General features: G+C 44.2%; 1 protein-coding gene across 1 annotated transcript in view; it reads left to right on the top strand.

Annotated features, from left to right (window-relative positions):
* SLC35D2 (solute carrier family 35 member D2) overlaps positions 1–22,911 on the top strand; it is a 52,005-nt gene extending 29,094 nt beyond the window's left edge. Inside the window, exons 7-12 of the mRNA XM_066257397.1 lie at positions 3,154–3,256; positions 5,443–5,535; positions 11,359–11,426; positions 18,393–18,471; positions 19,431–19,513; positions 20,565–22,911. Coding sequence (XP_066113494.1) covers positions 3,154–3,256; positions 5,443–5,535; positions 11,359–11,426; positions 18,393–18,471; positions 19,431–19,513; positions 20,565–20,667 — 529 coding nt within the window. The 3' untranslated portion in view covers positions 20,668–22,911. The remainder of the gene's footprint in view (positions 1–3,153; positions 3,257–5,442; positions 5,536–11,358; positions 11,427–18,392; positions 18,472–19,430; positions 19,514–20,564) is intronic.
* The last annotated feature ends 2,946 nt before the right edge of the window (positions 22,912–25,857 follow it).

The raw sequence follows: 25,857 nt of genomic DNA, 5'->3' as shown, positions 1-25,857 counted from the left end.
CGGTCGCGCGCATGCGGGAGTCAGTCTGACTGCCTCCCCGTTTCCAGCTTCAGAAAAATACAAAAAAAAAAAAAAAAAAGAAAAGAAACAAAATGCAAATTATCCTGGAATGGACTCAGTTGGATTAGCCAGTATGTTGCTGTAACAAACAGCCCCCATGTCTCATCTTGGTGGTTTAACAAACCATATATTCTGCTCACACCACAAGTGCAGACTGACCCCAGTTAATGCTGTGTGTGTTCTGCTCAGTGTAGCTGCTCAGGGATGCAGATGATGGGACCCCTGCCTCAAAGGGGGCTTCTGTACTCATCTAGGCTGGAAGAGGGCGGGTGGGGAATTGTGCAGTGACTCTGCAAGCTTTGGCCCTGAAGTGAAGTGTCAATTCTTCTTATATTTAATTTGCCAGGACAAGTCACATGTCCAGAGAAAGTTCAAATAGAATGTCTGTGAATGGCCCTAAATGACAACCACAGGGTTAATACTCATTTATGAACAGGTCAATTCTTCTCAAACTTTGTTGCTTTCATTGGTGGCCTAAACAAATGATATTTGGAACACCCCCACCCCCATCTCCAGGAAGAGATCTGAGAACTCTGGGAATTTCTCCCAGGCTCCTTGGAGAAGTGAGCAACACCTCCTTCCCATTCCTCTAGAAGCCTGATGTTTTTGCTCATTCATCTCTTTGCCAATTTAAGGAATGGCCAACTTTTAAACACTGAGCCAAGTGTGAGTAGGCAGAAGATCTGAACCCTATTTTGAGAGATTCTATTTCTGTGAGTGAGCCAGAAGAATTCTGATTTATGATGATCTCAAATTAATTTATATTCTCACAAATATATTTGTAGATAATGCCAGTAGAAGCTTCAAGCAAAATCTGGTTTAATTTGTGTTCAAGTCTTGATGCAATCTTTGCAGCTCTCAACTGCCTTCTCTATGGTCAGCAATAATCTTATTTTTATATTGAAATGTTAGTGGGAAACGGCACCAGGTGTTAGTCTGGTGGGGTCAGACCAGACCTCAGTTCAGCAACTTTGGCACTTGAGTTCTAGCTAAGAGCGAATTCAGAGCCAACACTCAAACTATAAAAGAAAGCTTATTTAGAAAGTGACAGAGACAGAAAAAGTGAGCTGTAGAAGAAATGGGCTCAGGAAACAAGTTACAGAGGCAAAAGAAAGGCCCTTGAAGCTTAGGAGAGAGGCAAGGAAAATGCACCTGGGGGGAGGGGAGGAGGAGTGGAGGGGAAGGCTCCGTGTGCTGGGTGTGCTCCACAGAAAGTAGCACTGGGTCTTCTGTCTTGAGAGTATTTATCTTCAGGCCTCATGGGAGGATCCCAATAGAATATTATCAGTTTTCCAGGTGTGTCCTTTCAGGGATGTGGTCTTCCTTGATTGGTCAGTGCAAGGGCAGTGGATGATTAGTCATTGCACCTGGTCCTGAGGTTAACTGTGATGGCATTGCTTGTCTGGTTTTGCTGCTTTTCTGGGCCTGAAGCTGAAACACAACTGAGGCCTCGATGTTATTTATCCCTAGAGGTTAAAGCTTAAGGGAGTGGTCCTATGAGGGCCTGCATGGGAGTCCCATGAGGCCACTCTTCGGGCCCTTGTTTTTCCTCCAAGGGGATCTACAGCATGACTGGTGACATGCCAGGGGAGGAAAGGTCAGGGGACTAAGCTGCACGACCAGTGATATGTAAGGTCAGGGTCTAAACTGCGTGACCAGTGGTGTGCTAGGGGAGGAAAGGTCACCCTAGTGGGGGAGCTCCTTGTTTTCCTAGTTTTGCTTGTTGCTAAGTACCTTTCTACCCTGGTGACCTTCTGTACCTGGCCCATCATCTGTCTTAACTGCCTGCCACAGAAGTGATCAGGAGATGCCACTCCAAAAATATGTCGCTTTGGCATAAACATGATTTTGAGCTGAAGGCAGTTGAGAATCAACAGATGTAGGAATTCTCTGTCCCCCTTTGGTGTCTAAAAGCACACCATGTATTGCTCTCTGTGGAGGTGTCCCCCTCTCCTGTACCAGGAATAGGAAAACAGTTCTTACCAACATTGGTGAAGTCTGCATAAGGAGACCTTACTAAAATAATGCTTATCTTCCATTGGTTTCCCTCTTACATTTCCTTGTCCCTTTCCCATCACTTATTTGTTTCTCAAAACCTAAACCCTATTCTTTGTTAAAATGGTATATAAGCCCAGAGTCTAACAGCTTGAGTTTTACTTCTCTGTGAACTTCTGGGTGTGTAAAATATTCACTACAATTTGTGTGTGTGTGTGTGTGTGTGTGTGTGTGTGTGTATATATATATATATATATATATATATATATATTGCTGTTTATCTGTCTATTATCAGTTAAATTCTCAGGCCCCCAGTCACTGAACCTAAGAGGGTAGAGGACACCTCCTTGACAATGGATATTTATGAATTATGACGTGGATCTGATACTGTCTGTAAGGTCAAGTGCAGGCAGATGAATCACATCATGGCTGAGCTGTTGTTCTTTGTCTCCTCCCTGTGCCACATACCCCAAACATCTTTATACCAGTATTATTTATTTAAAGTGGGAATTGAAGAGGTGATGTTTCGAAAAAATGGGAAGAAGGGAGGCTTAGGGGAAGTGCAGAGAAGGAATGGATTCCTGCTTTGCCTTTTTGATGGATGGTATTGGGAGGTGCTGGTGGGTGAATGACTGTTTGGGCACCAGATGGAGCTGTCAGTTTCTCAAATGACCCCTCTTGCCCCAGTCACAGCCCAGCTTTCCCCACAGGGCTGTACCCTGGTGATGGCCCCATTTACTACAATAAACAACTGCCACTGGGTGTGTTGGACAAGTCATTCCCCTTAGGAAAGCAGAGCTCACCAATTATGATGCCGATTTATCATTGAGCAAAAGAAAGGGCTTTGCAGTTAAAGGAAGATGGTTAATGTTCTCTGGTTTTAAGCTGTTCATGATTTAGTTGAAGCCAACTGATGGCCTGGTTTTGTTTTTGTCTGGAGGCAAAGCAGAGAAATGAACAGTTCGCCACTACTGAGGGGGACATGTGCCTCGCAGCATCACAAGGGGATTTGATTGGAGGAAGATGAAACAGGACGACGTTGAGGCCAAGATGCCAGTCTCTGAATAATCTTTCCCCTTTCTGTGTTCTCCCTCCCAGTTCTGACCTTGCTTTTAACTTGGAAGGCTACATCTTTGTATTCCTGAATGATGTCTTCACAGCAGCAAATGGAGTTTACACCAAACAGAAAATGGACCCAAAGGTACCATACTTCACCCCTGTCTTTCAGGCTTCGTCATTGTAAAACCATTAGCCATGGCCACCATCACAGTTGCTTGGCCCATGCAGGTTCTAATTTGATTTGAACAGACGGTAATGAAACAATGGAGCCAAGAACTGGTGGGCCATTAGCTTCAATCCTAGCTTGTACCCAGCGGGCAAGAAATACACACAGTGGGAAAACACTTCCCTTTCCATTCAGGGCTCCCAAAGCCACTGACTTATCCGAGTTTCCTAGAATCAAAGGTTTCTAGCTCACCAGCCTTATTCACCTCTGTTCCCTAACTCCTTCTCTCTGCACAAACTCTGCACAAACTGGCTTCTCCTCTCCTCCACGTGGCCTTTCTCTGCTCTCCTTCAGCATGGGTTCCTCTGCCCCATTTTATAGTGTATAAATCAAAACCTTTAATCCAATATACAAACAAGGAAGTCTCTGATACAAAGTCACTTATCTGAGGCATAAATGGGATTCCTCATGAGAGTGCAACACCCCACATTATGCAACAATCAACAGTGTGGGGAAAAGCTTAGTCTTAAAACTAAGCCTTAGGCTATAACAACCCTGCCTGCTTACAGCCTACCCCCACACCCAATGCAAACTATAAGCGAGCAAACACATATATCATATTTACAAACTTATTTGACCAACAGTCATCTGGCCTCCAAATCACATGAAAAAATAAGATGAATTTGTAAAGTTGGCATGTAAATGAATTTATATAATGTCACTAATTTTCTTTTCAGTGATCTTGTCTGTTTAGTTTCTTGTTACTCCTTGTCTCATCAAAGTTTTGATTGAAGATTTGATAGCATGGAAGATGCCCCTATTTTTGATGCAAAATCAGAATATATAAAACAGGATTATTTTGAAGGGCAAATTAAAATTAAAAGAAGATGTATGTGTGTGTGTGTGTGTGTGTGTGTGTGTGTGTGTGTGTGTTTACAGCATTGTCAGTGACCAGAGAGACCCCTGAGAGCAACTCCAGGTTGAGAGGCTGGAAATGAGGGTTACAGTGAAAAGTTTTGCGGTAGAGTGGCGGTCGTTGTGACTTTGAACCTTAACTTCTTCAAACTTCAGTTTGGTCATCTGTGGGATGAGATGATTGGAGGATAATTTATAAGGTCCTGCCTGGCAGTAACCGCCTGTCACAGTCAATAGGGGCTGCTGGCAGATGATCCTTTCTTGGAGTGCTGCCTCCGCTGGAGGCCCCACCCTCACCCCGCCCCAGCCGCCCCAAGCTTCCAGGAGGAGCCAGACGTGCATTTCTTTGTTCCAAGTTCTTTGTCCGGAAGTGAGGGGTTTGCCCTGACTGCTGGCTGATGTCTGTGAGCTGTTTTTTTGTTTTTTTTTTTACAGAGACAGAGAGAGAGTCAGAGAGAGGGATAGACAGGGACAGATAGACAGGAATGGAGAGAGATGAGAAGCATCAATTATCAGTTTTTCGTTGCGACACCTTAGTTGTTTACTGATTGCTTTCTCATATGTGCCTTGACTGTGGGGCTGCAGCAGACCAAGTAACCCCTTGCTCGAGCCAGCGACCTTGGGCTGTGAGCTGGTTTTTAACAGCATTGTTTCTCTCTCTGCACAGACATTTGTTTTTCAATTAATGGCTGTTTCACGAAAACAGTTTTGTTGCCTTTTGAGAATCACAGTATGTCACCCTTTATGGAAAGGGGTGGAGAAGTGGTGTAGCCACTTTAATGAAAAGTAGCTTTATGGAAGACTGAAAAATGAGATACCGGGTGTTTTAAACCTGCTGTCCTTTCATAGAAAGAGCAGATATTTTTAAGGAGTTCTGTTTACATTAACATTTTAGTGTTCTTTATTTTGTTCCAGAGTTCCTATTTTGAATAGCATGCTTAAAAAAAATTAGAATGTCAGAGAAGGGTGAAACTCGGAAGCCACCCATTTCCATCTATTTTATCTGCATTTCTGTGTAAAACAACGTTTGTCCTGGGATTACAGTATACTTTAGGGCAGGTACTGCATGAGCAAAGTGGACTACCCGGTATGAAAGGAAGAATTTTACATCAGAAACCTGCTGAGAGTATTGCAGTACAGAGTTGGCCAGGATGCGTATTCTCACTCTGCTTAAGTACACGGTTGTGTAAATGGAAGGTTGATGCTTTGCGTTTCTCAAATCAAGAGGCGTTTCCTTGTTTTCGCAGGAGCTGGGGAAATATGGAGTGCTTTTTTACAATGCCTGCTTCATGATCATCCCGACCCTCCTCCTCAGCGTCTCCACAGAAGACCTGCAGCAGGTGAGCCGATGGTGGTGGGAGCGGAGCGTTCTTCCTCTGCAGTCTTCCACATTGTAATGTTTCACCTTTGGCACTCACTGCAGTGGAAGGTGTAAGGGTGACTAGGGTTCCGTGAAAGAAGATGTTCGGTAGCCCCAGTAATGACGTTGGCACTATTCTTCTGTTGGCTTTTACCTTCCCATGCCTGGGAAGTGGTAGGAAGTGGTCATAAGAACTCTGCATGGAAGCTTTTTGGAAACAGCCATAAAAGTCTGGGAAACCTATAACTTAGAAAGGGAGTTTGACATTAAAAAATGGGTCCATTTGCCTGACCAGGCGGTGGCGCAGTGGATAGAGCGTTGGACTGGGATGCTGAGGACCCAGGTTCGAGACCCCGAGGTCGCCAGCTTGAGCGCAGCTCATCTGGTTTGAGCAAAAGCTAACCAGCTTGGACCAGTGGTTGCTAGCTCAAGCAATGGGTTACTCAGTCTGCTGAAGGCCCGCAGTCAAGGCACATATGAGAAAGCAATCAATGAACAACTAAGGTGTCGCAATGCGCAACGAAAAACTAATGATTGATGCTTCTCATCTCTCTGTTCCTGTCTGTCTCTGTCTATCCCTCACTCTGACTCTCTCTCTGTTTCTGTAAATAAAATAAAAAGAAAAAATAGGTCCATTTATTTATTACCTTGATTATGGGCATTTAAAACATATGTGGGGAAAATAAATAATGAACTTGTGTGCCTGCCCCGCTTCCGCACTTACTGGTATGTGGCCATTCATATTTTACCCCTCCCTCTGCTGTCCCTGCTGATCCTGGGGCACTTTAAAGCAAGTTCCAGATGCCATGCCATTTTGTCTCTGACTTCCAGGATCTGTGTTTGACTTTTGAGAAGGGATATTTTTAGTACCCAGCCTGCTCCCTTACGTGCTGCACACCAGTGAGGGACAAATGAAGTGGTGCATTAGTAGGAATACAAGAGGCCCAGCTGCAGAGGGGGGAGGCCAGTCTGCTAAGGGGGTGAGTATGCACCCACAACAGCAGTACCATGGCCACTGTGCTGAGCCAGCCCTCCTGGCCCTGCCTCTTCAGGAAGGTGGCAGCCACACCACTTCTAGGAATGTTGCCTGGATCTTACTGAGAGATTAAGGTCCTGTGGAAAACTAGGGCACTGGGCCCCGGCCCACAGAACCAAACCCCTGCTTGCTCGGCATTAACCCTCTCACTGCTGGGCTGCTGGACCATGGGTGGGGGTCAGAGAGGCCCTGCTCAGCAGCCGGTCCCCTCCCATGGGACAGCGTTTCTGTGTTTAACAGTCAGCATGGTGTGGTGCACACAGCTTGAGGGGCAGTCCCGCTTGTAGCCCTTTTAAGGGGTTGAAGCCTGTGGGCTTCTGGGGACACCTAGGAGAACCTCAGGGCTGATTGTTCTTTCTTGAAGCTCCTTTCTGACTTGTACAGGTCCTCTCCAAAAACCAGGAAGAGCAGAAGGTCTGAGCAGCGGCACTTTGGGGATAAACCACCCATAAACATCAGTTTTGATAAAGGGCTCTCATTGTGTGAGCCGGAGCCTCACTGTTCATTCAGGGTGTTGGGAGGTAGACAGAGCGCCCCACCCCTCTCTAGTAATAACAACAGCACAGGGTATCTGAAAACACAATACCTTTCAGCCATTATCCATTGATTTTAAACCATTCAGTGTAGATGACATTACATAAAGCAAAATTATGAACCCTCAATGGAGTAGCACTAGCAGCTTGTCGCATTTCATTATCATACGAATAAATTTTTCTTTTTTTGTGTATGTGTATTTTTTCTGAAGTTAGAAGAGGGGAGGCAGTTAGAGTCCCGCATGTGCCCGACTGGCACCCGGCATGCCCACCAGGGGGTGATGCTCTGTTCATCTGGGGTGTTGCTTCGTTGTGGCCGGAGCCATTTTAGCACCTGAGGTGGAGGCCATGGAGCCATCCTCAGTGCCCGGGCCAACTTTGCTCCAGTGGAGTCTTGCTGTGGGAGGGGAAGAGAGAGGTAGAGAGGAAAGGAGAGGTGGATGGGTGGAGAAACAGATGGGCGCTTCTCCTGTGTACCCTGACTGGGAATCGAACCCAGGACTTCCACATGCTGGGCTGCCACTCTACCGCTGAGCCAACCGGCCAGGGCATAAATTTTTCTTTTTTTAAAAAAGTTTATTTATTTGAGAGAGAGAGAAAGAGAAACATTGATTTGTTCTTCCACCTATTATTTATGCATTCATTAGTTGACTTCTTTTTGTGCACTGACTGGGGATTGAACCATCAATCTTGGCATGTCAGGAGGATGCTCTCACTAACTGAATTATCTGGCCAGGGCTGTTTTTCTTTTGAAGTCACTAGAGTTCATATATTCTGAAATTCTGGTGTTTTAGAGCTGTTTCAAATATATATATTTGTTTGTAGAAATTCCTAGAAACTTTTTGAACACCTGATTGGAACTAAAAGCATATTTCACCATAGGAGCAATGTTTTGGATGGCATGGTGAGCAGACACTGAATTTTAGGCGCCTTATGAGCAACATAGACGAAATAGAATGTGGGTATTAAAGGTGGTTATTTTCTCTTGTTAATCTGTCTCATGTCTGTTTGATTATTAGGCCAGCCAAAAGGACCTTGAAGGTAGAGGAAAGTTTGTTCCTCCTCCACAGCAGAATCAGGACAGACTTCTTCTAGTTGGTCACTTTAAACCGTAGCTGCCTCCATGCCAGATTGTAAACAAGAGACAGTAAAAGAGCAAATTTCTATATATAGATGTGTTAGTCTGTTATAAAATAGCATTTTACATGCCAAGTTTGGTCTGATTGTACAGAAAGTTGATTGATAAATTAGACTAAATGTTAACTTCTCTTGTTAGAGGAAGGAGCATTTTGATGAGTCAGTTTTTTTGGTTGACTGGAGAGGGTCAGAGATTGTGTCAGAACTCGGGGTGAGTCACCACACTGGGGGTTCACTCACGGACCTTGGACTTACACAGTCAATAGGTCTGCGCATAACACCTTGATTCTACCTCTGATTAACAAAGTCAGCAATTTTAACAAATTAGACCTCTGCTAAACACTCAGTGGGTGAACTTCCTCTAGTCATTTAAATTGTTGAATTACTGAATCAGAGTACATTTTTTATTTTAAAATATTTATTTAAAATGTTTTAAATATTTCAATTACAGTTGACATGCAATATTGTATTAGTTTCAGGTGTGCAATATAGTGATTAGATGTTTATATAACTGAAGAAATGATCACACCCCAAGTCTAGTATCCATCTACCCAACACCATGCATAGTTATTACAATATTATTGACTAAATTTCCTAGGCTGTACTTTATTATAACTGGCAGTTTACACAGTAATATACAACATTTAGTGTATTATAGTTGATAATAGGGACAAATGTAACTTTATCTGATTGAAAAATTCATAAATGCAAAATGAAAAAGGTTTACATGCTAATGTAATTTATAACAATAATAAGTCTAAGGGAAGAAGTACTTCATTGTTATTCATCTTGAGTTATTTTCTATGTTTTAAAATAAATGTCATGTTACTTTATTTTTTAAAATAGTACCTGCACAGCCTCATCATTATTAGAGAAACCAAATAAAATTAAAATCTCTCAAACTTTAGGTTGGCAAAGAATCCAAATGTTTTTATGAAAATGACTCCATCACCCTTTATGGTTTAGGTGGTATCAAGAATATATAACTTTTATTTAGTGTTTACATAAGTACTTGGAGTGCTTTGAGTAAACAAATGTTTTCTATTTTTGGCTAAGTTTGGGGTGTATAGTTTCCTCCTGTTGCCAATTTTCTTTGACTTTCAGACACAGTGTTTTCCGTAGTTTGGTTTGGTTTTGGTGTTCGGCCCTGGCATCAGCTCTTGAATGGTTTCTGCCCCTTTGATTGGCTTGGAGCTTGCCAGGATTACAGATTTATCTTTATATTTTTTTGTTTGACAAATAAGCATTTTTAAAAAAATGTGTTTCGATGGCAACTTTCAAAACTATGCAGAAGGAGAGAGAGAGCAGTGTAACAAACCCCTGTACCACCACCAGTTCCCGCAGTTATTAACGTTCCATGTGCATCTTTTTAACAAGAGAACTGGGCACAGCTTCACTAATGAAATAGTCACAGTAAAGAATAACAAGGTTGTAGCAATCTGACAAGAGAATTCCATTTTAAATTATTTAAAAATTTTGAATTACAAACTTAAGAAAGATTTAAATAATTTAAAACATATATAAAGCCATTAAAACTTGGCCAATAAAGTATTGTAAAACAGAAGGTGAGTAGAACTTATATTTAATTATGTTGTTCAGCAATATTTATGTATAGTCTTTTTATTTTATTTTTTATTTATTTTTATTTATTTTATTTATTCATTTTAGAGGAGAGAGAGAGAGAGAGAGAGAGAGAGAGAAGGTGGGAGGAGCAGGAAGCTTCAACTCCCATATGTGCCTTGACCGGGCGAGCCCAGGGTTTGAACTGGCGACCTCAGCATTTCCAGGTCGACGCTTTATCCACTGCGCCACCACAGGTCAGGCCTATGTATAGTCTTGAGTCAACTTAAAAATTGTTTTTGGAGGCAGATAGGACAAATCATGAGTACAGTACTCCTTTTTATTGTCACCTGCCATTGCAAGAGGGTTAACTTTATTTTCTCAGCTAGGGACTAAGAGAAGAAACTGAGTCTTAAACTTTTCTGTCTTCCAATGCCTTCACTGAGTTACTTTATTGCTTTGTAAATAGCAAATAATTGTTTATTTGTTCATGATACTTCCTAAGCATTGGTGAATTCTGGAAAACAGTTTATGAACTTAAAGTTTTCTTAAGTTTATAATTAACAGTGCCAACATTATTAGTTTTATGATAAACTTTATTCTGAGGTCATTTTACAGGAAGTAAACCTCACCTGATTTTGTGACTACAGTTTTATAAAGATTTAATGATAGCTACAGCAATGTTAGCTACCATTTTGTTCTTGCCACCTATAGGGTTCTAAACAATTTCATTCAATCCTCACATCGGTCTTTTGAGGGAGTTAAAAAAATAATTCTTATTTTATAAAATGAACCTGAGGTTTAGGGAAGAAAAGTGATTTGCCCAAGGTCACATAACTGGTACTACCTAGGATTTTTTTTTTTTTTTTTGTATTTTTCTGAAGCTGGAAACGGGGAGAGACAGTCAGACAGACTCCCGCATGCGCCCGACCGGGATCCACCCGGCACGCCTACCAGGGGCGACGCTCTGTTCACCAGGGGGCGATGCTCTGCCCCTCCGGGGCGTCACTCTGCCGCGACCAGAGCCACTCTAGTGCCTGGGGTAGAGGCCAAGGAGCCATCCCCAGCGCCCGGGCCATCTTTGCTCCAATGGAGCCTTGGCTGCGGGAGGGGAAGAGAGAGACAGAGAGGAAGGGGGGGGTGGAGAAACAAATGGACGCTTCTCCTATGTGCCCTGGGAATCGATCCCGGGTCCCCCGCACGCCAGGCCAACGCTCTACCGCTGAGCCAACCGGCCAGGGCACTACCTAGGATTTTAAAAATAATATATATATATATATTTTGTATTTTTCTGAAGCTGGAAACGGGGAGGCAGTCAGACAGACTCCCGCATGCGCCCGACCGGGATCCACCCGGCATGCCCACCAGGGGGTGATGCTCTGCCCATCCAGGCGTCGCTCTGTCGCGATCAGAGCCACTCTGGTCAGGGCCAAATAATATTTTCTGTTTGAGAAATTGGTACCTGTACTAAATAAATGTACTAAATTAATAAATTATTATTCATCTAATCATTAGTCTTCTTTCTTTTTGATAATAGGCTACTGAATTCAACCAATGGAAGAATGTTCTATTTATCATACAGTTTCTTCTTTCCTGTTTTTTGGGGTAAGGAACCATAGATAAATATAAGCTTTGGTCTATGGAATCTCTTCACAAGTCAAATGAAAATATACGTTGTTTGTTCTTTCAAAATCCCTTCATTTGTGCTTCTCCACTTTTCTCTGGAAAGGACCCCTATAGCCGTGGTGGACTGGGACCCATGTTACACGTCACATTCTACTTCAAATGTGATGTTGCCTATTGATTTCTGAATGTTTGTTTCAAATGAAGGTAGCTGACATGTCAAGTTCAGTACTGTGTTTGTCTTTGTCACAATGTCCCAAGTTTTTCAAGCTCCCACCTCTCATAAATATGTGGATATAACAACCATTTTCTGTAGTGTTGTACCTGCTATATTCAGGGAGGTTTCTGAGAGATGTCGAGGCCATTATATTGTCCAATACTTTCAGGCTTTTGTTCTTAAATTTTTCCTTAGGTCTATCTTCCTATCAGAAACTGTACAACTTTGTCTTTTTATTTTATGTTCCCCAAACTTGAGTGAATAGATAATACATGTAACTAGCAAATAATCCAAAAGCTGCAAAAGTGCATAGTGAACGTAAACCACCCTCCCTCCCTCATTCTCATTCATTCAGTACTTTCCCTTCTTCCCTGCCCTATAGCGCTGCAGCTGTCCTCTCCAGAGGCAATCACTGTCTGAAGTCTTTGGAGTATCTTTTCTGGGCTGGGCTCCATGATCCCCCACGAAAGGGTCTTTGAATGACTGTCTCAGGGAATGACTTATCAAAAGTCATTCCTGTGAAGAAAGATGAATCCCCCCCACTTTTTTTAATCATGAATACTACAATTTTAATTATGTATAAATAAATTATGACAACTCATGATCTCTTTGATTAACACTCAATTCTCAAATGGGGTTTTAATTATATAATGTACTCATATACAGTAAAGAATATTTCTGTTTATCCTTCAGTTCAGTAATTTCCCATTTAGCTGTGTTTGATTTAATGTTTCACCTGATGATGATGATGGAGTTTTTGATTTTTAACAATTTTATGTTTTATTTGTCAGAGTTTCACAGCTCTTTTTCAAAATTATCTTCTCATTTTTAACATTCTTTTGTTGGTGATCCTTGTGACTGTACCTTTTATTCTTTTAAATTTTACATGCCTAGCTATTCTATATTCTGTAGCTGATGATTTCAACATCTGCAGTTTTTTTTTTTGTATTTTTCTGAAGCTAGAAACGGGGAGAGACAGACAGACAGACTCCCGCAGGTGCCCGACCCAGATCCACCCGGCACGCCCACCAGGGGGCGACGCTCTGCCCACCAGGGGCAATGCTTTGCCCCTCCGGGGCGTCGCTCTGTTGCGACCAGAGCCACTCTAGTGCCTGGGGTAGAGGCCAAGGAGCCATCCCCAGCGCCTGGGCCATCTTTGCTCCAATGGAGCTTCGGCTGCGGGAGGGGAAGAGAGAGACAGAGAGGAAGGAGAGGGGGAGGGGTGGAGAAGCAGATGGGTGCTTCTCCTGTGTGCCCTGGCCGGGAATCGAACCCGGGACTTCTGCACGCCAGGCTGACGCTCTACCACTGAGCCAACCGGCCAGGGCCCATCTGCAGTTTTTGAGAATCTAAACATGTACTTTTTTGGCTATCTGTGTAGTTTGTGACTGTCATTGTGGTTTGCTTTCTAGTGTGTTTGGTGATTTGTGATTGTGAGCATGTTGTTTAATCTTAATCAGTCCCTGAAATTGGGAATTTGAGAAACTTTCCTACAGTTACAAATTGATTTTGCTCCAGCTGGTACCTAAGAATTGCCCCCAGCCTGGATCACATCAGGCCTTTCTGAGCGCCTGGGCTCAGTGGGCTCCATAGGTCCATCTTCCCCACCTGGAGTCTGGCCCAACCCTCAGTTTCCAGACAGAGCTGTTCTGCTCTGCCTCTTCCCCGAGGCAGCCCGTCCTGCCCCCTGGCTGCTCTCACTCTTGCCTGGCCCTGTTCCTCACCGCTCCAGACCCAGTGCCTTCTCTTCCAAAGGGGTGGTTTTGAATGACCTCTTGCACCTCTTTCAAGACCAACAGTCTCCAGATAATGTGTCTTTCCAGTCACTGGTCGTTCTGCACTGGGAGAGCACTGAGTACTCACAGTATTCAGGCGGCCGTTGTTGGAAGCTAAGTTTAGTAAGGTATTTGTAGTTTTCCCAGTTGCTGACTGAGAACATTTAATTTTGAAAAAAATCTACTAAGCAGTGTTGTGAGTTGCCCTTTGTCAAATCATCCTTCTTTCCTTTCCAATTAAAAGGAAAAAAAATCAATCCGTATCACCCAAACTCAGACCAGCACCTTTCCCTCTCAGCCCGTTCACCTGTGAGCTGCAGAGCCGAGTTTCAAGTCTTTTCTCTTGTTATTATAAACCTGATGAGATACTGTTTTTGTATTCTACTGGTGCTTTACTGTTTAACCATTCCATGAAGGAAATCAGGAAGTAAGCCCTCTGTGGTGAGCTGTCCTCAGGAGTGACGTGGTCGGCAGTGCCTGGACATGCGCTGTCACTCTGGGACTTGCCTGTGAGGGTTCCATACATTTTGCCCATTTAATAATGTGCTTCTTAGAAAACAAATACTCTCTTGTTAAAAGTTTTTAATATATTATCAGTCATTATTTTCCAAATGAAAATATCCTAAAGGCATAGTAATCATAAATAAATGAATAAAAATGATGAAAATCACTAACATTTCAGATTTCATCCAACTTTGATGATAAAAATTGGGTAGGTCTCTGTTTTTTAAGTGAGTCCTTTGAGGACACTAAAATCATCACACCATTGCAACAGTTAAGTGCCCAAACTCTGGAATCCAATGGTCTGGGCTTCAGTCCTGGCTTTGCCTTTATTTGCTCTGGGTCCTTGGATAAGTAACCTTGCTGAGCCTCAATTTCCTTACCTTTAAAATGGGGACTGTGAGCTAAAGTTTCTGGTTTATAAGGTGGTGTTCTGTGAATTGAATGAGTAAAGAGCACTTTGAACAACGCTAGACACATAGGAAATGTCAGTATGCATTAAATGTGGTTGTTGTTAAACACCTCTGTCTTGAGGTCAGCCTGCTCAGTTTGGTTGTCCTCTTTCTACCCCAGACAGATTTGGTTCTTCTTCTAGCAATGGGTTCAAGAGTTTTATTCTGTTGTGTGTACTTTACTTGCAGTGGTCAAGTTTTAATTCTGAAACTTCTCTAGAACAAAGCTTTAATTTTGGCATGGTAGATTTTCAAGAATCTTGCTTTCTGGCAGTTTCTTGCTCAGAGACCACCATGATGGCATCATTTACTTCTTTGTAGTAATGGAAACCACAGTGAACTTCTGAGAACATTCTTGGTTTCCAGAGCAAGTGGCCCTGGGCTCAGGCTGTGCCTTCTCCCAGGTCCCTGCTCACTGAGCCTCTAAGCCCGACTCCAGAGGGCTCTGGCGCTCAGCTCCTCACAGACATTCTCTGCTTTCACGTTTGCATTTCCACCTCATTTTTTCCAACCACCAAACCTCTCTTCCAAGTTGAAAATAAATTTAAAAAATTCTAACACTTTAAGGATGTAATTTAAAAGCCAATGGAATGGTGAGGAGGAGAGACGAGTTATGGTGAAAGACTCTGCTTTCAGGAGTAACGTTTGTGATCAGATGTTTGTAAATAAAGCGTATGGAATTATGTCAGGAAGAGAGGTTGGATCGTGAGAGCTAAGATAGTAAAATACAGATTGGAACGAAAGTTGACTGGCTGGATTTTAGTTCCGCGGGTCTTTTAAATCTGCTGACAAATGAAAGGATCTGGTTCATCGTACCAGCTGCCGGCACCAGCACCCAGGCCCGGAGGTCGTCCTCCTAATCTGTTTCTGCTCCAGTAATGGGCCCTTTAATCCTATTAAAGCACTAATATATCCCTTAATAAAAACACAGAGCATCAAATTTCCCTAATTCCGGGATAAAAAATGTTCTATTCTTTGAACTTTCATCGATACTGCCAAGAGGTAGCAGACGAGAGAAAACAGGATTCTTGGGTTCTGGCACAGGAAGGACAGACCTGTAGAGATGGCAGAGATTCCCCTCAGTTCCCAGCAAACCGGTCCCAGTGTAGAATCAGTGCCCTTGGAAGATGGGCCACACCTATCCTGTGACTGCAGCATCGTTGCACATCTCACGAGGCCTAGGGTTGGTGTGAGCTCCTGTTGGAGATGAGCAAGATGAGGATTCTTGAAATTCTCTGAAACCTAGAATTATAAAAGAGTAATGTTCCGGGGTACCATTGTGCTTGATGCGAGGAGTGTTAAAGTGCCTTTTATGATTTGAACATTTGTTTTGAGTTTCTGTATAGGTTTGTGCATAGAATGGTAACCAGCAACCGGTTGTAAATAAAGTCATTTGAGTTCCATTTGTGACCGCCACAAATTTGCCAGACAGGTTTGGGTAAATGTTTTTGTGTGCATGTCATTTTCAGCAACGGCAAGAAGCCTTTGAGCAGGGTTTCTGGCCAGGGCTATCCACGTGGGCACCATTGTCCCTTGGACCCTGTAAGCCAAACATGCAGCTGGCGTCTGATACCTGAAAAAATGTGTATCACATGTATGTGCCTTTATTTTTCAAATGTACACAGATGATATGTGATTTAAAATGCAGAATGTCGCCTGACCAGGCGGTGGCGCAGTGGATAGAGCATCGGACTGGGATGTGGAAGGACCCAGGTTCAAGACCCTGAGGTCGCCAGCTTGAGCATGGGCTCATCTGATTTGATCATAGCTCACCAGCTTGGACCCAAGGTCGCTGGCTTGAGCAAGGGGTTACTCAGTCTGCTGAAGGCCCACGGTCAAGGCACATATGAGAAAGCAATCTTAATGAACAACTAAAAATCAATGTCGCAACGAAAAACTGATGATTGATGCGTCTCATCTCTCTCTGTTCCTGTCAGTCTGTCCCTATCTATCCCTCTCTGTGACTCTCTCTCTCTCTGTCCCTGCTAAAAAAAAAATGTCAAAGAGCTGCTGAGCATTTGTAGTGTTTTTAAATATCTTTGTATTGTATTCATCACAGGTGCTAAAATCAGTCATGTCTTCGAAGATTGAGATTGACATTTTGGGGATGTAGTTTCCTTTGGACTGAACTATTAGATGTTTATTTAGTTTAGAACCTTGGTTTTCCCCAAAGAACTGGATAGATACCCATTTTCATATACAAATGCATTATGTTTCTTAGAAAACAATGCTCTTCTTTGAGCTTAGTGGCTTTATATTTATTGTCTTTGGGGACACCTAGTGATCATAGTATGAAGTGCAGCCTTTTTGTCCAGAAGCCATCTGTTATGTTACCAAGAATTGCTTGCTAATTCAGACTCCCCCAGGACTGTAGAGAGGGGAGCACCTCCCTGCTCAGCCCAGCTAGTGAGTGAGTGGTCACCCACACTTGGGGCAGATGGATATTGGAATCTTAGATCCAAGCTGTCTATGATTCTGAATGCAGGCCAAGATGGTTTCACTAAAATGAAGGATGGAGAGAATGCTGCGTGATTGGAACCCTGGAATAGGAATTTTACAGCAAAAATAAAAATAGAGAACATCCATTCTTGTCTAGGTTCTAGGGCTGCTCCATCATTGAATGAGCCTGCTGGAAGCTTTTCTGTGTCTCCTAGATCAGTTGGTCCCCTCCCCTGAGCTGTACTCGCTAAGACTTGAGTCAGCACGAGGCCCTGGCAGCGCAGGTGCGGTGGGTGCTGTCCTCCCGCCCCCCAGGCCCGGCAGCGCAGGTCTGGTGTGTGCTGTCCTCCCGCCCCCCAGGCCCGGCAGCGCAGGTGCGGTGGGTTCTGTCCTCTCGGCCCCCCAGGCCCGGCAGCGCAGGTGCGGTGGGTGCTGTCCTCCCGCCCCCCCCCCCCCCCCCCCCCCCCCCCCGGCAGCGCAGGTCTGGTGGGTTCTGTCCTCTCGGCCCCCCCCGGCCCGGCAGCGCAGGTGCGGTGGGTCCTGTCCTCGCCCCCAGGCCCGGCAGTGCAGGTGCGGTGGGTTCTGTCCTCCGCCCCCTGGCCTGGCAGCACAGGCCTTATCAGCATCAGGTTGAGGTTTTCAATCTTTTCATTTTGCTCAGGAGTAGGATTACTTATAGTTTCTCCGGGTTCTAAACTAATCCTGAATTTATTAAAAATGTAAAAACGAAACAAGAAACTTACATTTTGTCAAGTTTTTAATATAAAAACACTGTTGCTCTATTTATAAAGCTAGTAATTTTTGTATAAACATAATAATTTTACTTAAATTATTTGATTGTTTTCTCCAGTTAAACTGGTTAAAATCTCCTAAACAATTTACTTTGAATTAGTCCCATTTACAACTTAATGAATTAAAATTATATCATATATATATATATATTTCAAGATGAGACAGAGAGAAGACAGGCAGACAGGAAGGGAGAGAGATGGAAGCATCAGTTCTCTGTAGCGGCACCTTAGTTGTTCAATGATTGTTTTCTCATATGTGCCTTGACTGGGGGGCTACTACAGACCTAGTAACCCCTTGTTCAAGCCAGTAACCTTGGGCTCAAGCCAGCGACCATGGGGTCATGTCTGTGATCCCACGCTCAAGCCAGAGACCCCGTACTCAAGCTGGTCAAGCCCGCACTCAAGCCAGGGTCCTTGAGTTTTGAACCTGGGTCCTCTGTGTTGCAGGTGGACATTCTTTCCACTGCACTACCTCCTGGTCAAACGACAGATTTCAGATCATTCAAAAAATCTCATTGTTCTTAACCTCTTTTCGAGCTAACATGAATAGGAAAGAGACAGACAAAATGAAAAGAGACACTTGAGGTAGAAAGTTTGGTGAATGCATGACTGGACCATTTTCCTGTAAAAAGTCAGAGTTAAAAAGAGGCTTTGAGATGGAGGTTATAAAATCTTTATGGTGTTAAAGTGCCCGTGCATGGGGCTGACTGCTCGTAGCAATCTGTTGTTCCCCAGCGCATAGGCACGCACTCAGGTGTCTGCTCCTCGCCCAGGTTTCTGCTGATGTACTCCACTGTGCTGTGCAGCTATTACAACTCGGCCCTGACAACGGCCGTGGTGGGAGCCATCAAGGTGAGTGGGCAAATCGGTGGGTGTATAACTGAATTGAGGACTAGACTGTGAGTCCCGTCCGTATGGTAGAAGCTGAGTTTGATTTTCTTATCAGTGCTAGTAAGAATGGAGGCTTGTGACATTTTCAGCTGTGCCTGGGCAATCCCTTCTTCTGTCTTCTAATCTAATCCATAAAACAGAGGGAGGCCTAGCTAACTTAAAAAGGAGAGACAAATTGTGATTTTTAAATTGGAGGGTGATGGGAGGGGATGATCTGGGAGAATGAAGTAAAAAAGCTGAAAAAAGTCCCAAATTCTGAGCTCAGACATACCTTGTCATGTACAATTTGGTTTTCTGGGAGCATCTGCCAACTAAGAAAGGGAATCCTTATGAAGAACAGTTTCAGTGTCAATATGTGCTCAGTTGTAAGGTGTAATAAACTCATAGATGGGGGTGAGTGTTTGCATGTGCACCTGCATTGGACACACACGAAATGACGAAGGGTGGGCTGTTCTCAGTTCTCTTCTACACTTGCTTTGTATTCTATTCACACGCCTCCTGGAGCGAAAAGAACTGCCTGCTGGCTGCCCAGGGGCCTAGGCCTACAGGGGACAGAGTGCTGCTGGGCATTTATGAGATGTCTCTAATCTGTCCAAGTTTAGGATCAACGTACTGTAATTAAAATTCACTGCCCAATGCTGGTGAAGAGATGGGGTCTGGAATGCTGGCTACACCTCACCTCTCCCATCTCTTCTGTGTGTGGACTGGAGTGGCAGGACGCGCCCTCTTCTGCTGCCGCGCACCGTTCGCTTCCTGCTTTATAAAGCCTGTGGGATGGGTTTTCTTCATTCACCCAGCACTCGGTGAACACTTACTGTGCGCAAAGCAACTACAGTATTTCCTTTCATATTTCACCATATACATGTATTTTCCCCCAACTTCTTTCCTTTTAGATTGACTGATCCTCTCTTTTCCTGCAGAATGTATCCATTGCCTACATTGGGATGTTAGTTGGTGGAGACTACATTTTCTCTGTGTTAAACTTCATAGGGTTAAATATATGGTAAGTGGGATTTTTAAATGAACTAATTTTAGCAAAATATGAATTTTTAAAAGTCTGATTAATATGTAATAAGTCAAAGAGTAGGTGTTTTGACATGACAGTTTCTAAGGTAATTTTGCTTAAATCATTCAGTCTTCTATTTTTATGACATCCTCCCTCATGTGGATCATGGGGATGTGAATAAGGAACATTCAAGGGGCCGAGGTCTGAATTTAACTCGTGTACCTTCCTCACAGAAAAATCCCCTACGTGAGCATCTTCCTCTTGTGAAGTGGGCTCATTGAATCTGCGCTCCATCAAAGCCCCATATGCTCAGGGTACTGAGAGGAGTGACTAAGATATTTTATTATTATTATTATTTTTTGTATTTTTCTGAAACTGGAAATGGGGAGAGACAGTCAGACAGACTCCCTCATGCGCCCGACCAGGATCCACCCAGCACGCCCACCAGGGGTGACGTTCTGCCCACCAGGGGGCGATGCTCTGCCCCTCTGGGGCGTCGCTCTGCCGCGACCAGAGCCACTCTAGCGCCTGGGGCAGAGGCCAAGGAGCCATCCCCAGCGCCCGGGCCATCTTTGCTCCAATGGAGCCTTGGCTGCGGGAGGGGAAGAGAGAGACAGAGAGGAAGGAGGGGGGGGTGGAGAAGCAAATGGGCGCTTCTCCTATGTGCCCTGGCCGGGAATCGAACCCTGGTCCCCCGCACGCCAGGCCGACGCTCTACCGCTGAGCCAACCGGCCAGGGCCACTAAGATACTTTTAAAAGGCATTTCGGGGTCCCAGACATGGGATGCTATTTTGGGATAATAATGTATAGTTTATTTAGTAATAACCAAGTGCTTATTTTCTCAAGAAGGTTCTGTGTTAGATTTGATCTATTCTTTTATTTCTGCACAAAAGACATAAAATAAAAGGGGTAATTCTCATCAAGTAACCTACAAATGAGGAAAAACAGGAGGCTCAGTAATCACCTCCAGATTAAGCTGGCTGTGTTTATAAAGCTGGCAGCAACTACTGGTGGTTTCCTTAATTCTCACCCTTTCCCCTCCTTCAGCATGGCAGGAGGCTTGCGATACTCCTTCTTAACTCTGAGCAGACAGTTAAAACCTAAACAACCCGTGGATGAAGAAAACATCCCCCCAGATTTGAAGAGTTAAGACTGGGGCAGAACTGGAGACTGACTTGCGATCCTGGTGGTTGTTCCTGGACGTAGGAAAGGGAAGCCAGATGTGTGGGCCGTGGGACCCCTCTGATTAAAGCACGAAGCTGCAAAACACAAAGAGAATCTACCTCGCGTGCACTGCACACCGAGCCACCATCGCCCAGAGACGTGTCCAGGCAAAGTCTTACCAGCCAACAGTGCATCCTCTCAAAGTAAGCCGCGGTCACCGGGCTTGTTCCCAGGGGCTGCCCTGCTGTTCACCGGTCCTGTGAGCTCAGGAGGAGGTACAAGGTTGACGCTGTGAAGGTGGCTATTTTCTTACCAGCACCTTTACCTTCACTTCCAAAGTCCAGCCAAGGCTGATGCCACTGAGAGCATTTCTTCAGTTTAAACAGATGTATCTTTATTTTCATAAAATTAGCCAAAAAGCTGCCAGTGGAGTTATCTGTTAGCTTTGATTTGCTCTTGTATGTCGGTATTTTTCCCAATCATCAAAGTAAAATAAAAAATGGTTTATATGCATGCCTCCTACCGTGTATGGTATTATGTACTGTAGACAGGCAGACAGTAAGTCAGTTCTCCACTCTGCTTTGGAAGGTGAACCTCCTTTTAAGGTTTCTGTCGGGAAAAATTACAAGTAACTCAGTGGAACATTCTATAAGAGGCAGTGTGCCCAGAGGCAGATTAAGGTTGGTTGAGGCCCCCAGTGCAGAAGAAAATATTGGGCCCCTTAAAAAAGAGAGAGACAGGGAAAATAAAAACACATGTTAACCATATTTTTAAATAAATAAAAAATATTATGTACTATTAATGTTAAAATTGCACATATGAAACCAAACTTGGTGTCATTAGAAAAAAGTGTCAAGTTGGTGTTTTGCGGGGCCCTTCGGAAGTTGGGGCCCAGGGCACATGTCTGGTGTGCCCGCTGTTAGATCTGCCTCTGAGTGTGCTCTGTCCACATTTAAGGAGGTCCTATTTCACTCCTCATCTCCCTCCAGGTTGTTCAAGGGGCTATGAAATGCAGATCATGTGGACTTTAACCACAGGTGTGTTTCCTTTTTGTCCTGCCTCCCTCCCAGGTCCCTGCTGTGAGGGGGAGCCCTGAGTGCATGAAAGTTATTCCTCTCTGTCAGTAAGTGTGCTGTCCCCAGGGGCTGTGGTGCAGGGCAGGGCCCCTTCCTTCTAGCCTTGTCTTCACTACTGACCTATTGACCCACTGTGACCTTCCCAGGCCACCTTGCGTTGGGACCTCTATTAGTCTAACCTGTGAAATTGACTAGATCTTTAAATCCCTGCCAGCTCTAAGTTTCTGAGTTTCTAGAAGCTGAGCCAGCTGTGGACAGGGCAGCAAATGAAGGAACGAGTGTGCTGATGTGTTGTTTCAACTTACTTAAAAATGTTTTAAAAATTCTTAAGTGTAAAATACACATAAAATTTATTATATATTTTTAAGCGGAGTAGGGGTAGACAGGCTGGAAGACGGAGAGATGAGAGGCATCAGTTCTTCGTTGCAGCGTCTTAGTTGTTCATTGATTGCTTTCACATGTGTTTTGACTGGGGGCTCCAGCAGACCAAGTGACCCCTTGCTCAAGCCAGTGACTTTGGACTCAAACCTGCGACCATGGGGTCACATCTATGATCCCATGCTCAAGTTGATGACCCTGTGCTCAGGCCATTGACCTTGGGGTTGAACCTGGGTCCTCAGCATCCCAGTCCAACACTCTTACTCACTGCCTGGTCAGCTTATTATCTTAACTATTTTTGGGTGTAGAGTTCAGTTGTGTTAAATATATTCACATTGTTGTACAATCTACCAGACTTTCACTTCTTGCAAACTGAACCGTTATGCCCATTACACAGTAACTGCTCCTTCTCCCTGCCCCAGCCCCTGAACCACTGTTCTATTTTCTGTCTGTGTGAATTGCACTGTTCCAGGCAGCTCATATAAGTGGAATCACACAGGATTTGCTTTTGTGACTGGCTTATTTCACTTGGCATAACGTCCTAAGGTTCCCATGTTATCGCATGTGTCAGAATTTCCTTCCTTTTTAGGTTGGATAATGTACCATCATGTGGATACACCACATTTTGTTTACCCATTCAGTGGACGTCCTGTCAATTTGGTTGCTTCCATTTGGCCATTTGTGAATAATGCTGCTATAAACATGTGTGTACAACTGTATCTTTGAGCCCATGCCTTTAATTCTTTTTGGATATTAAAATAAAACTTGTTTCTTCTACACACAGAGCACTTCTGACACCAAATGTGTGGGGTCTTTTTTCACATTCAGCAGTTTTCCAACCCTGGAAGTCAACTGGGTGTCCCACAATTGAATTCTGATACTACCTGCAGCTAGCTCAGACCCCACAGGCTCAGGGCTCAGTCCCTCAAGACTGCCTGTCCCCCCTTCAGATGCCAGTCCCCAGTCCCAGGTTGTGACTGGGGCTTCTGACTAACCGGCCATAAATCAGGACTTCCCCCTTCCTCGGGTTCACTAACCTGCTAGAATGGCTCACAGAAGTCAGGGAAGTGTGTTACTTTCTATTACCAATTTATTATAAAGGCTACAAGTCAGGAACAGCCCAAGGGAGAGACAGATGCATAGGACAGGCAGGTGGTAAAACACTGGGAGTGGCCACACACTCTCCAGGTGCGCCCCTTCCCCAGCACATCGGGTGTTCATCCTGCTGGTCAGGCTCCATACGCTCAGCTCAGCCACAGTAATGCATGGACCCCAGTCGCACCGTCTTACACCCCATCCCTTTACATTCCTGCACAGCCTCGCACAGGTTCCCAGTCTCTTCACATCCTGACTGATGCATGCTGGGGTTTTTTTTTTGAAGTAGCCATTCTAACAGGTGTGAAGACATATCTCATTGTGGTTTTGAATTGCATTTCTCTGATGATTAATGACGTTGAGCATCTTTGCAAGTGCTTATTGACCATGTGTATGTCTTCTTCAGGGATATGTCTGTTCAAGTCCTTTGCCCATTTTTGAACTGGGGAGAGAGAGACAGGAACATTGAGCTGCTCCTGTATGTGCCCTGACCGGGGAATTAAACCAGCAACCTCCATGCTCCGGGCCAGTGCTCCAACCAACTAAGCTATCTGGCCAGAGCTTAATTTTTATTGATTTTTAGTAAAAGAGGAAGGGAGAGAGAGGGGAGGGGGAAAGGAAGCATTTGTTGTTCCACTCAGTTGTGCATTTTTGGTTACTTCCCGTGTGTGCCCTGATGGGGAATTGAACCCTCAACCTTGTTGTTTCAGGATGACACTCTTAACTGACTGAGCTAACCAGCCAGGTCCTATTTTTAGAATTCTTAAAGAAAATTGCTTTAGTTTTAGTTTTTCTGAAGTATTAATATGGTCAATCTTTTGTTTTCATAAGAAGGATGCCTGGGAAAGGAGTTCTTTTTTTTTTTAACTTTTTTTTTTTTTCATTTTTCTGAAGCTGGAAACAGGGAGAGACAGTCAGACAGACTCCCACATGCGCCTGACCGGGATCCACCTGGCACGCCCACCAGGGGCGATGCTCTGCCCACCAGGGGGCGATGCTCTGCCCATCCTGGGCGTCGCCATGTTGCGACCAGAGCCACTCTAGCGCCTGAGGCAGAGGTCACAGAGCCATCCCCAGCGCCCGGGCCATCTTTGCTCCAATGGAGCCTTGGCTGCGGAAGGGGAAGAGAGAGACAGAGGAAAGCGCGGCGGAGGGGTGGAGAAGCAAATGGGCGCTTCTCCTGTGTGCCCTGGCCGGGAATCGAACCCGGGTTCTCTGCACGCTAGGCCGACGCTCTACCGCTGAGCCAACCGGCCAGGGCCTGGGAAAGGAGTTCTTATTGAATTTTTTTTTCCTTTAAAATCACCCAAGTACCTTTATTGATCTTTTCTTAAATGACTCTTTTTTTTTAAACAGGTATAGTTTATTTTTTAAATTTAAAGTGTTTATTTTTAATTTATTGTGTTGACATGATTTCAAGTGTCTCACTCTATATAACACCCCCTACACACCGCATTGTGCTGCTGTTGGTCAAATAAGTTTGTAAATATGATATATATATGTTTGCTCGCTTATAGCTTGCATTGGGTGTGAGGGACAGGCTGTAAGCAGGCAGGGTTGTTATACCCTAAGGCTTAATTTTAAGACTAAGCCTTTCCCACCCTAAGTGACTTTGTATCAGAGACTTCCTTGTTTGTATATTGGATTAAAGGTTTTAATTTCTACACTATAAAGTGGGGCAGACCGGGAGCTTGCTCTCTCCCAGTTCCTGAGATTAGCATTAGAGAGGAGAGCAAGGAGAGCAGAGAAAGGCCCCGTGGAGGAGAGGAGAAGTAGCCAAGATGGCAGAGTGCTGAAGGAGAAGCCAGTTTGTGCAGAGAGAAGAGGTGGGGAACAGAGGTGAATAAGGCTGGTGAGGTAGAAACCTTTGATTTTAGGAAACTAAAATCCACTGATAAGTCAGTGGCTTTGGGAGCCCTGAATGGAAAGGGAAGTGTTTTCCCACTGTGTGTATTTCTTGCCTGCCGGCTGCAAGCTAGGATTAAAGCTAATGGCCCACCAGTTCTTGGCTCCATTATTTCATTACCGTCTGTCTGAATCAAATGCAAACCTGCATGGGCCAGGCGGCTGTGATGGTGGCCGGGGCAACTGGCCATACAGCTGCCATGCCCCATGCAAAGTCTGTTTCTGCCCCCATTTCACCCCCTTTGCTCCCCTTCTTCCTACTCCCACCCCCTTTCCCTCTGGCTTATTGCTACCCTGTTTTCTGTATCTGTGTGTTATGTATATATAATTTGACTAATCCCTTCACTTTCTTTGATTCTGTCGCCTCTTCCTCCTTCCCTCCTGCTTCTGTTTCTCTTTTATTCCTCAGTTTATTGTGTTCATTAGATTCCACATCTAAGTGAGATCATATGGTATTTGTCTTTCTCTGCCTGGCTTATTTCACTTAGCATAATAATCTCCAAGTTCATCCATGCTATTGCAAAATGTAGGATTTTCTTCTTTTTTGTGGTTCTGTAGTATTTCATTGTGTATATGTTCCACAGCTTTTTTATCTATTCATCCACTGATAGACACACGGGCTGTTTCCAGATCTTGGCTACTGCAAACAATGTTGCAATAAACATAGGGGTGCAGATCTTCTTTTGAATTAGGGTTTTGGGATTCTTACTTATTTCTAAAAG

Source organism: Saccopteryx bilineata, chromosome 2 (assembly GCF_036850765.1).
Source record: "Saccopteryx bilineata isolate mSacBil1 chromosome 2, mSacBil1_pri_phased_curated, whole genome shotgun sequence".
NCBI classification, from domain to species: Eukaryota; Metazoa; Chordata; class Mammalia; order Chiroptera; family Emballonuridae; genus Saccopteryx; species Saccopteryx bilineata.
The sequence above is the reverse complement of the archived record's forward strand: the minus strand, read 5'-3'. Positions and strand labels throughout refer to the sequence as shown.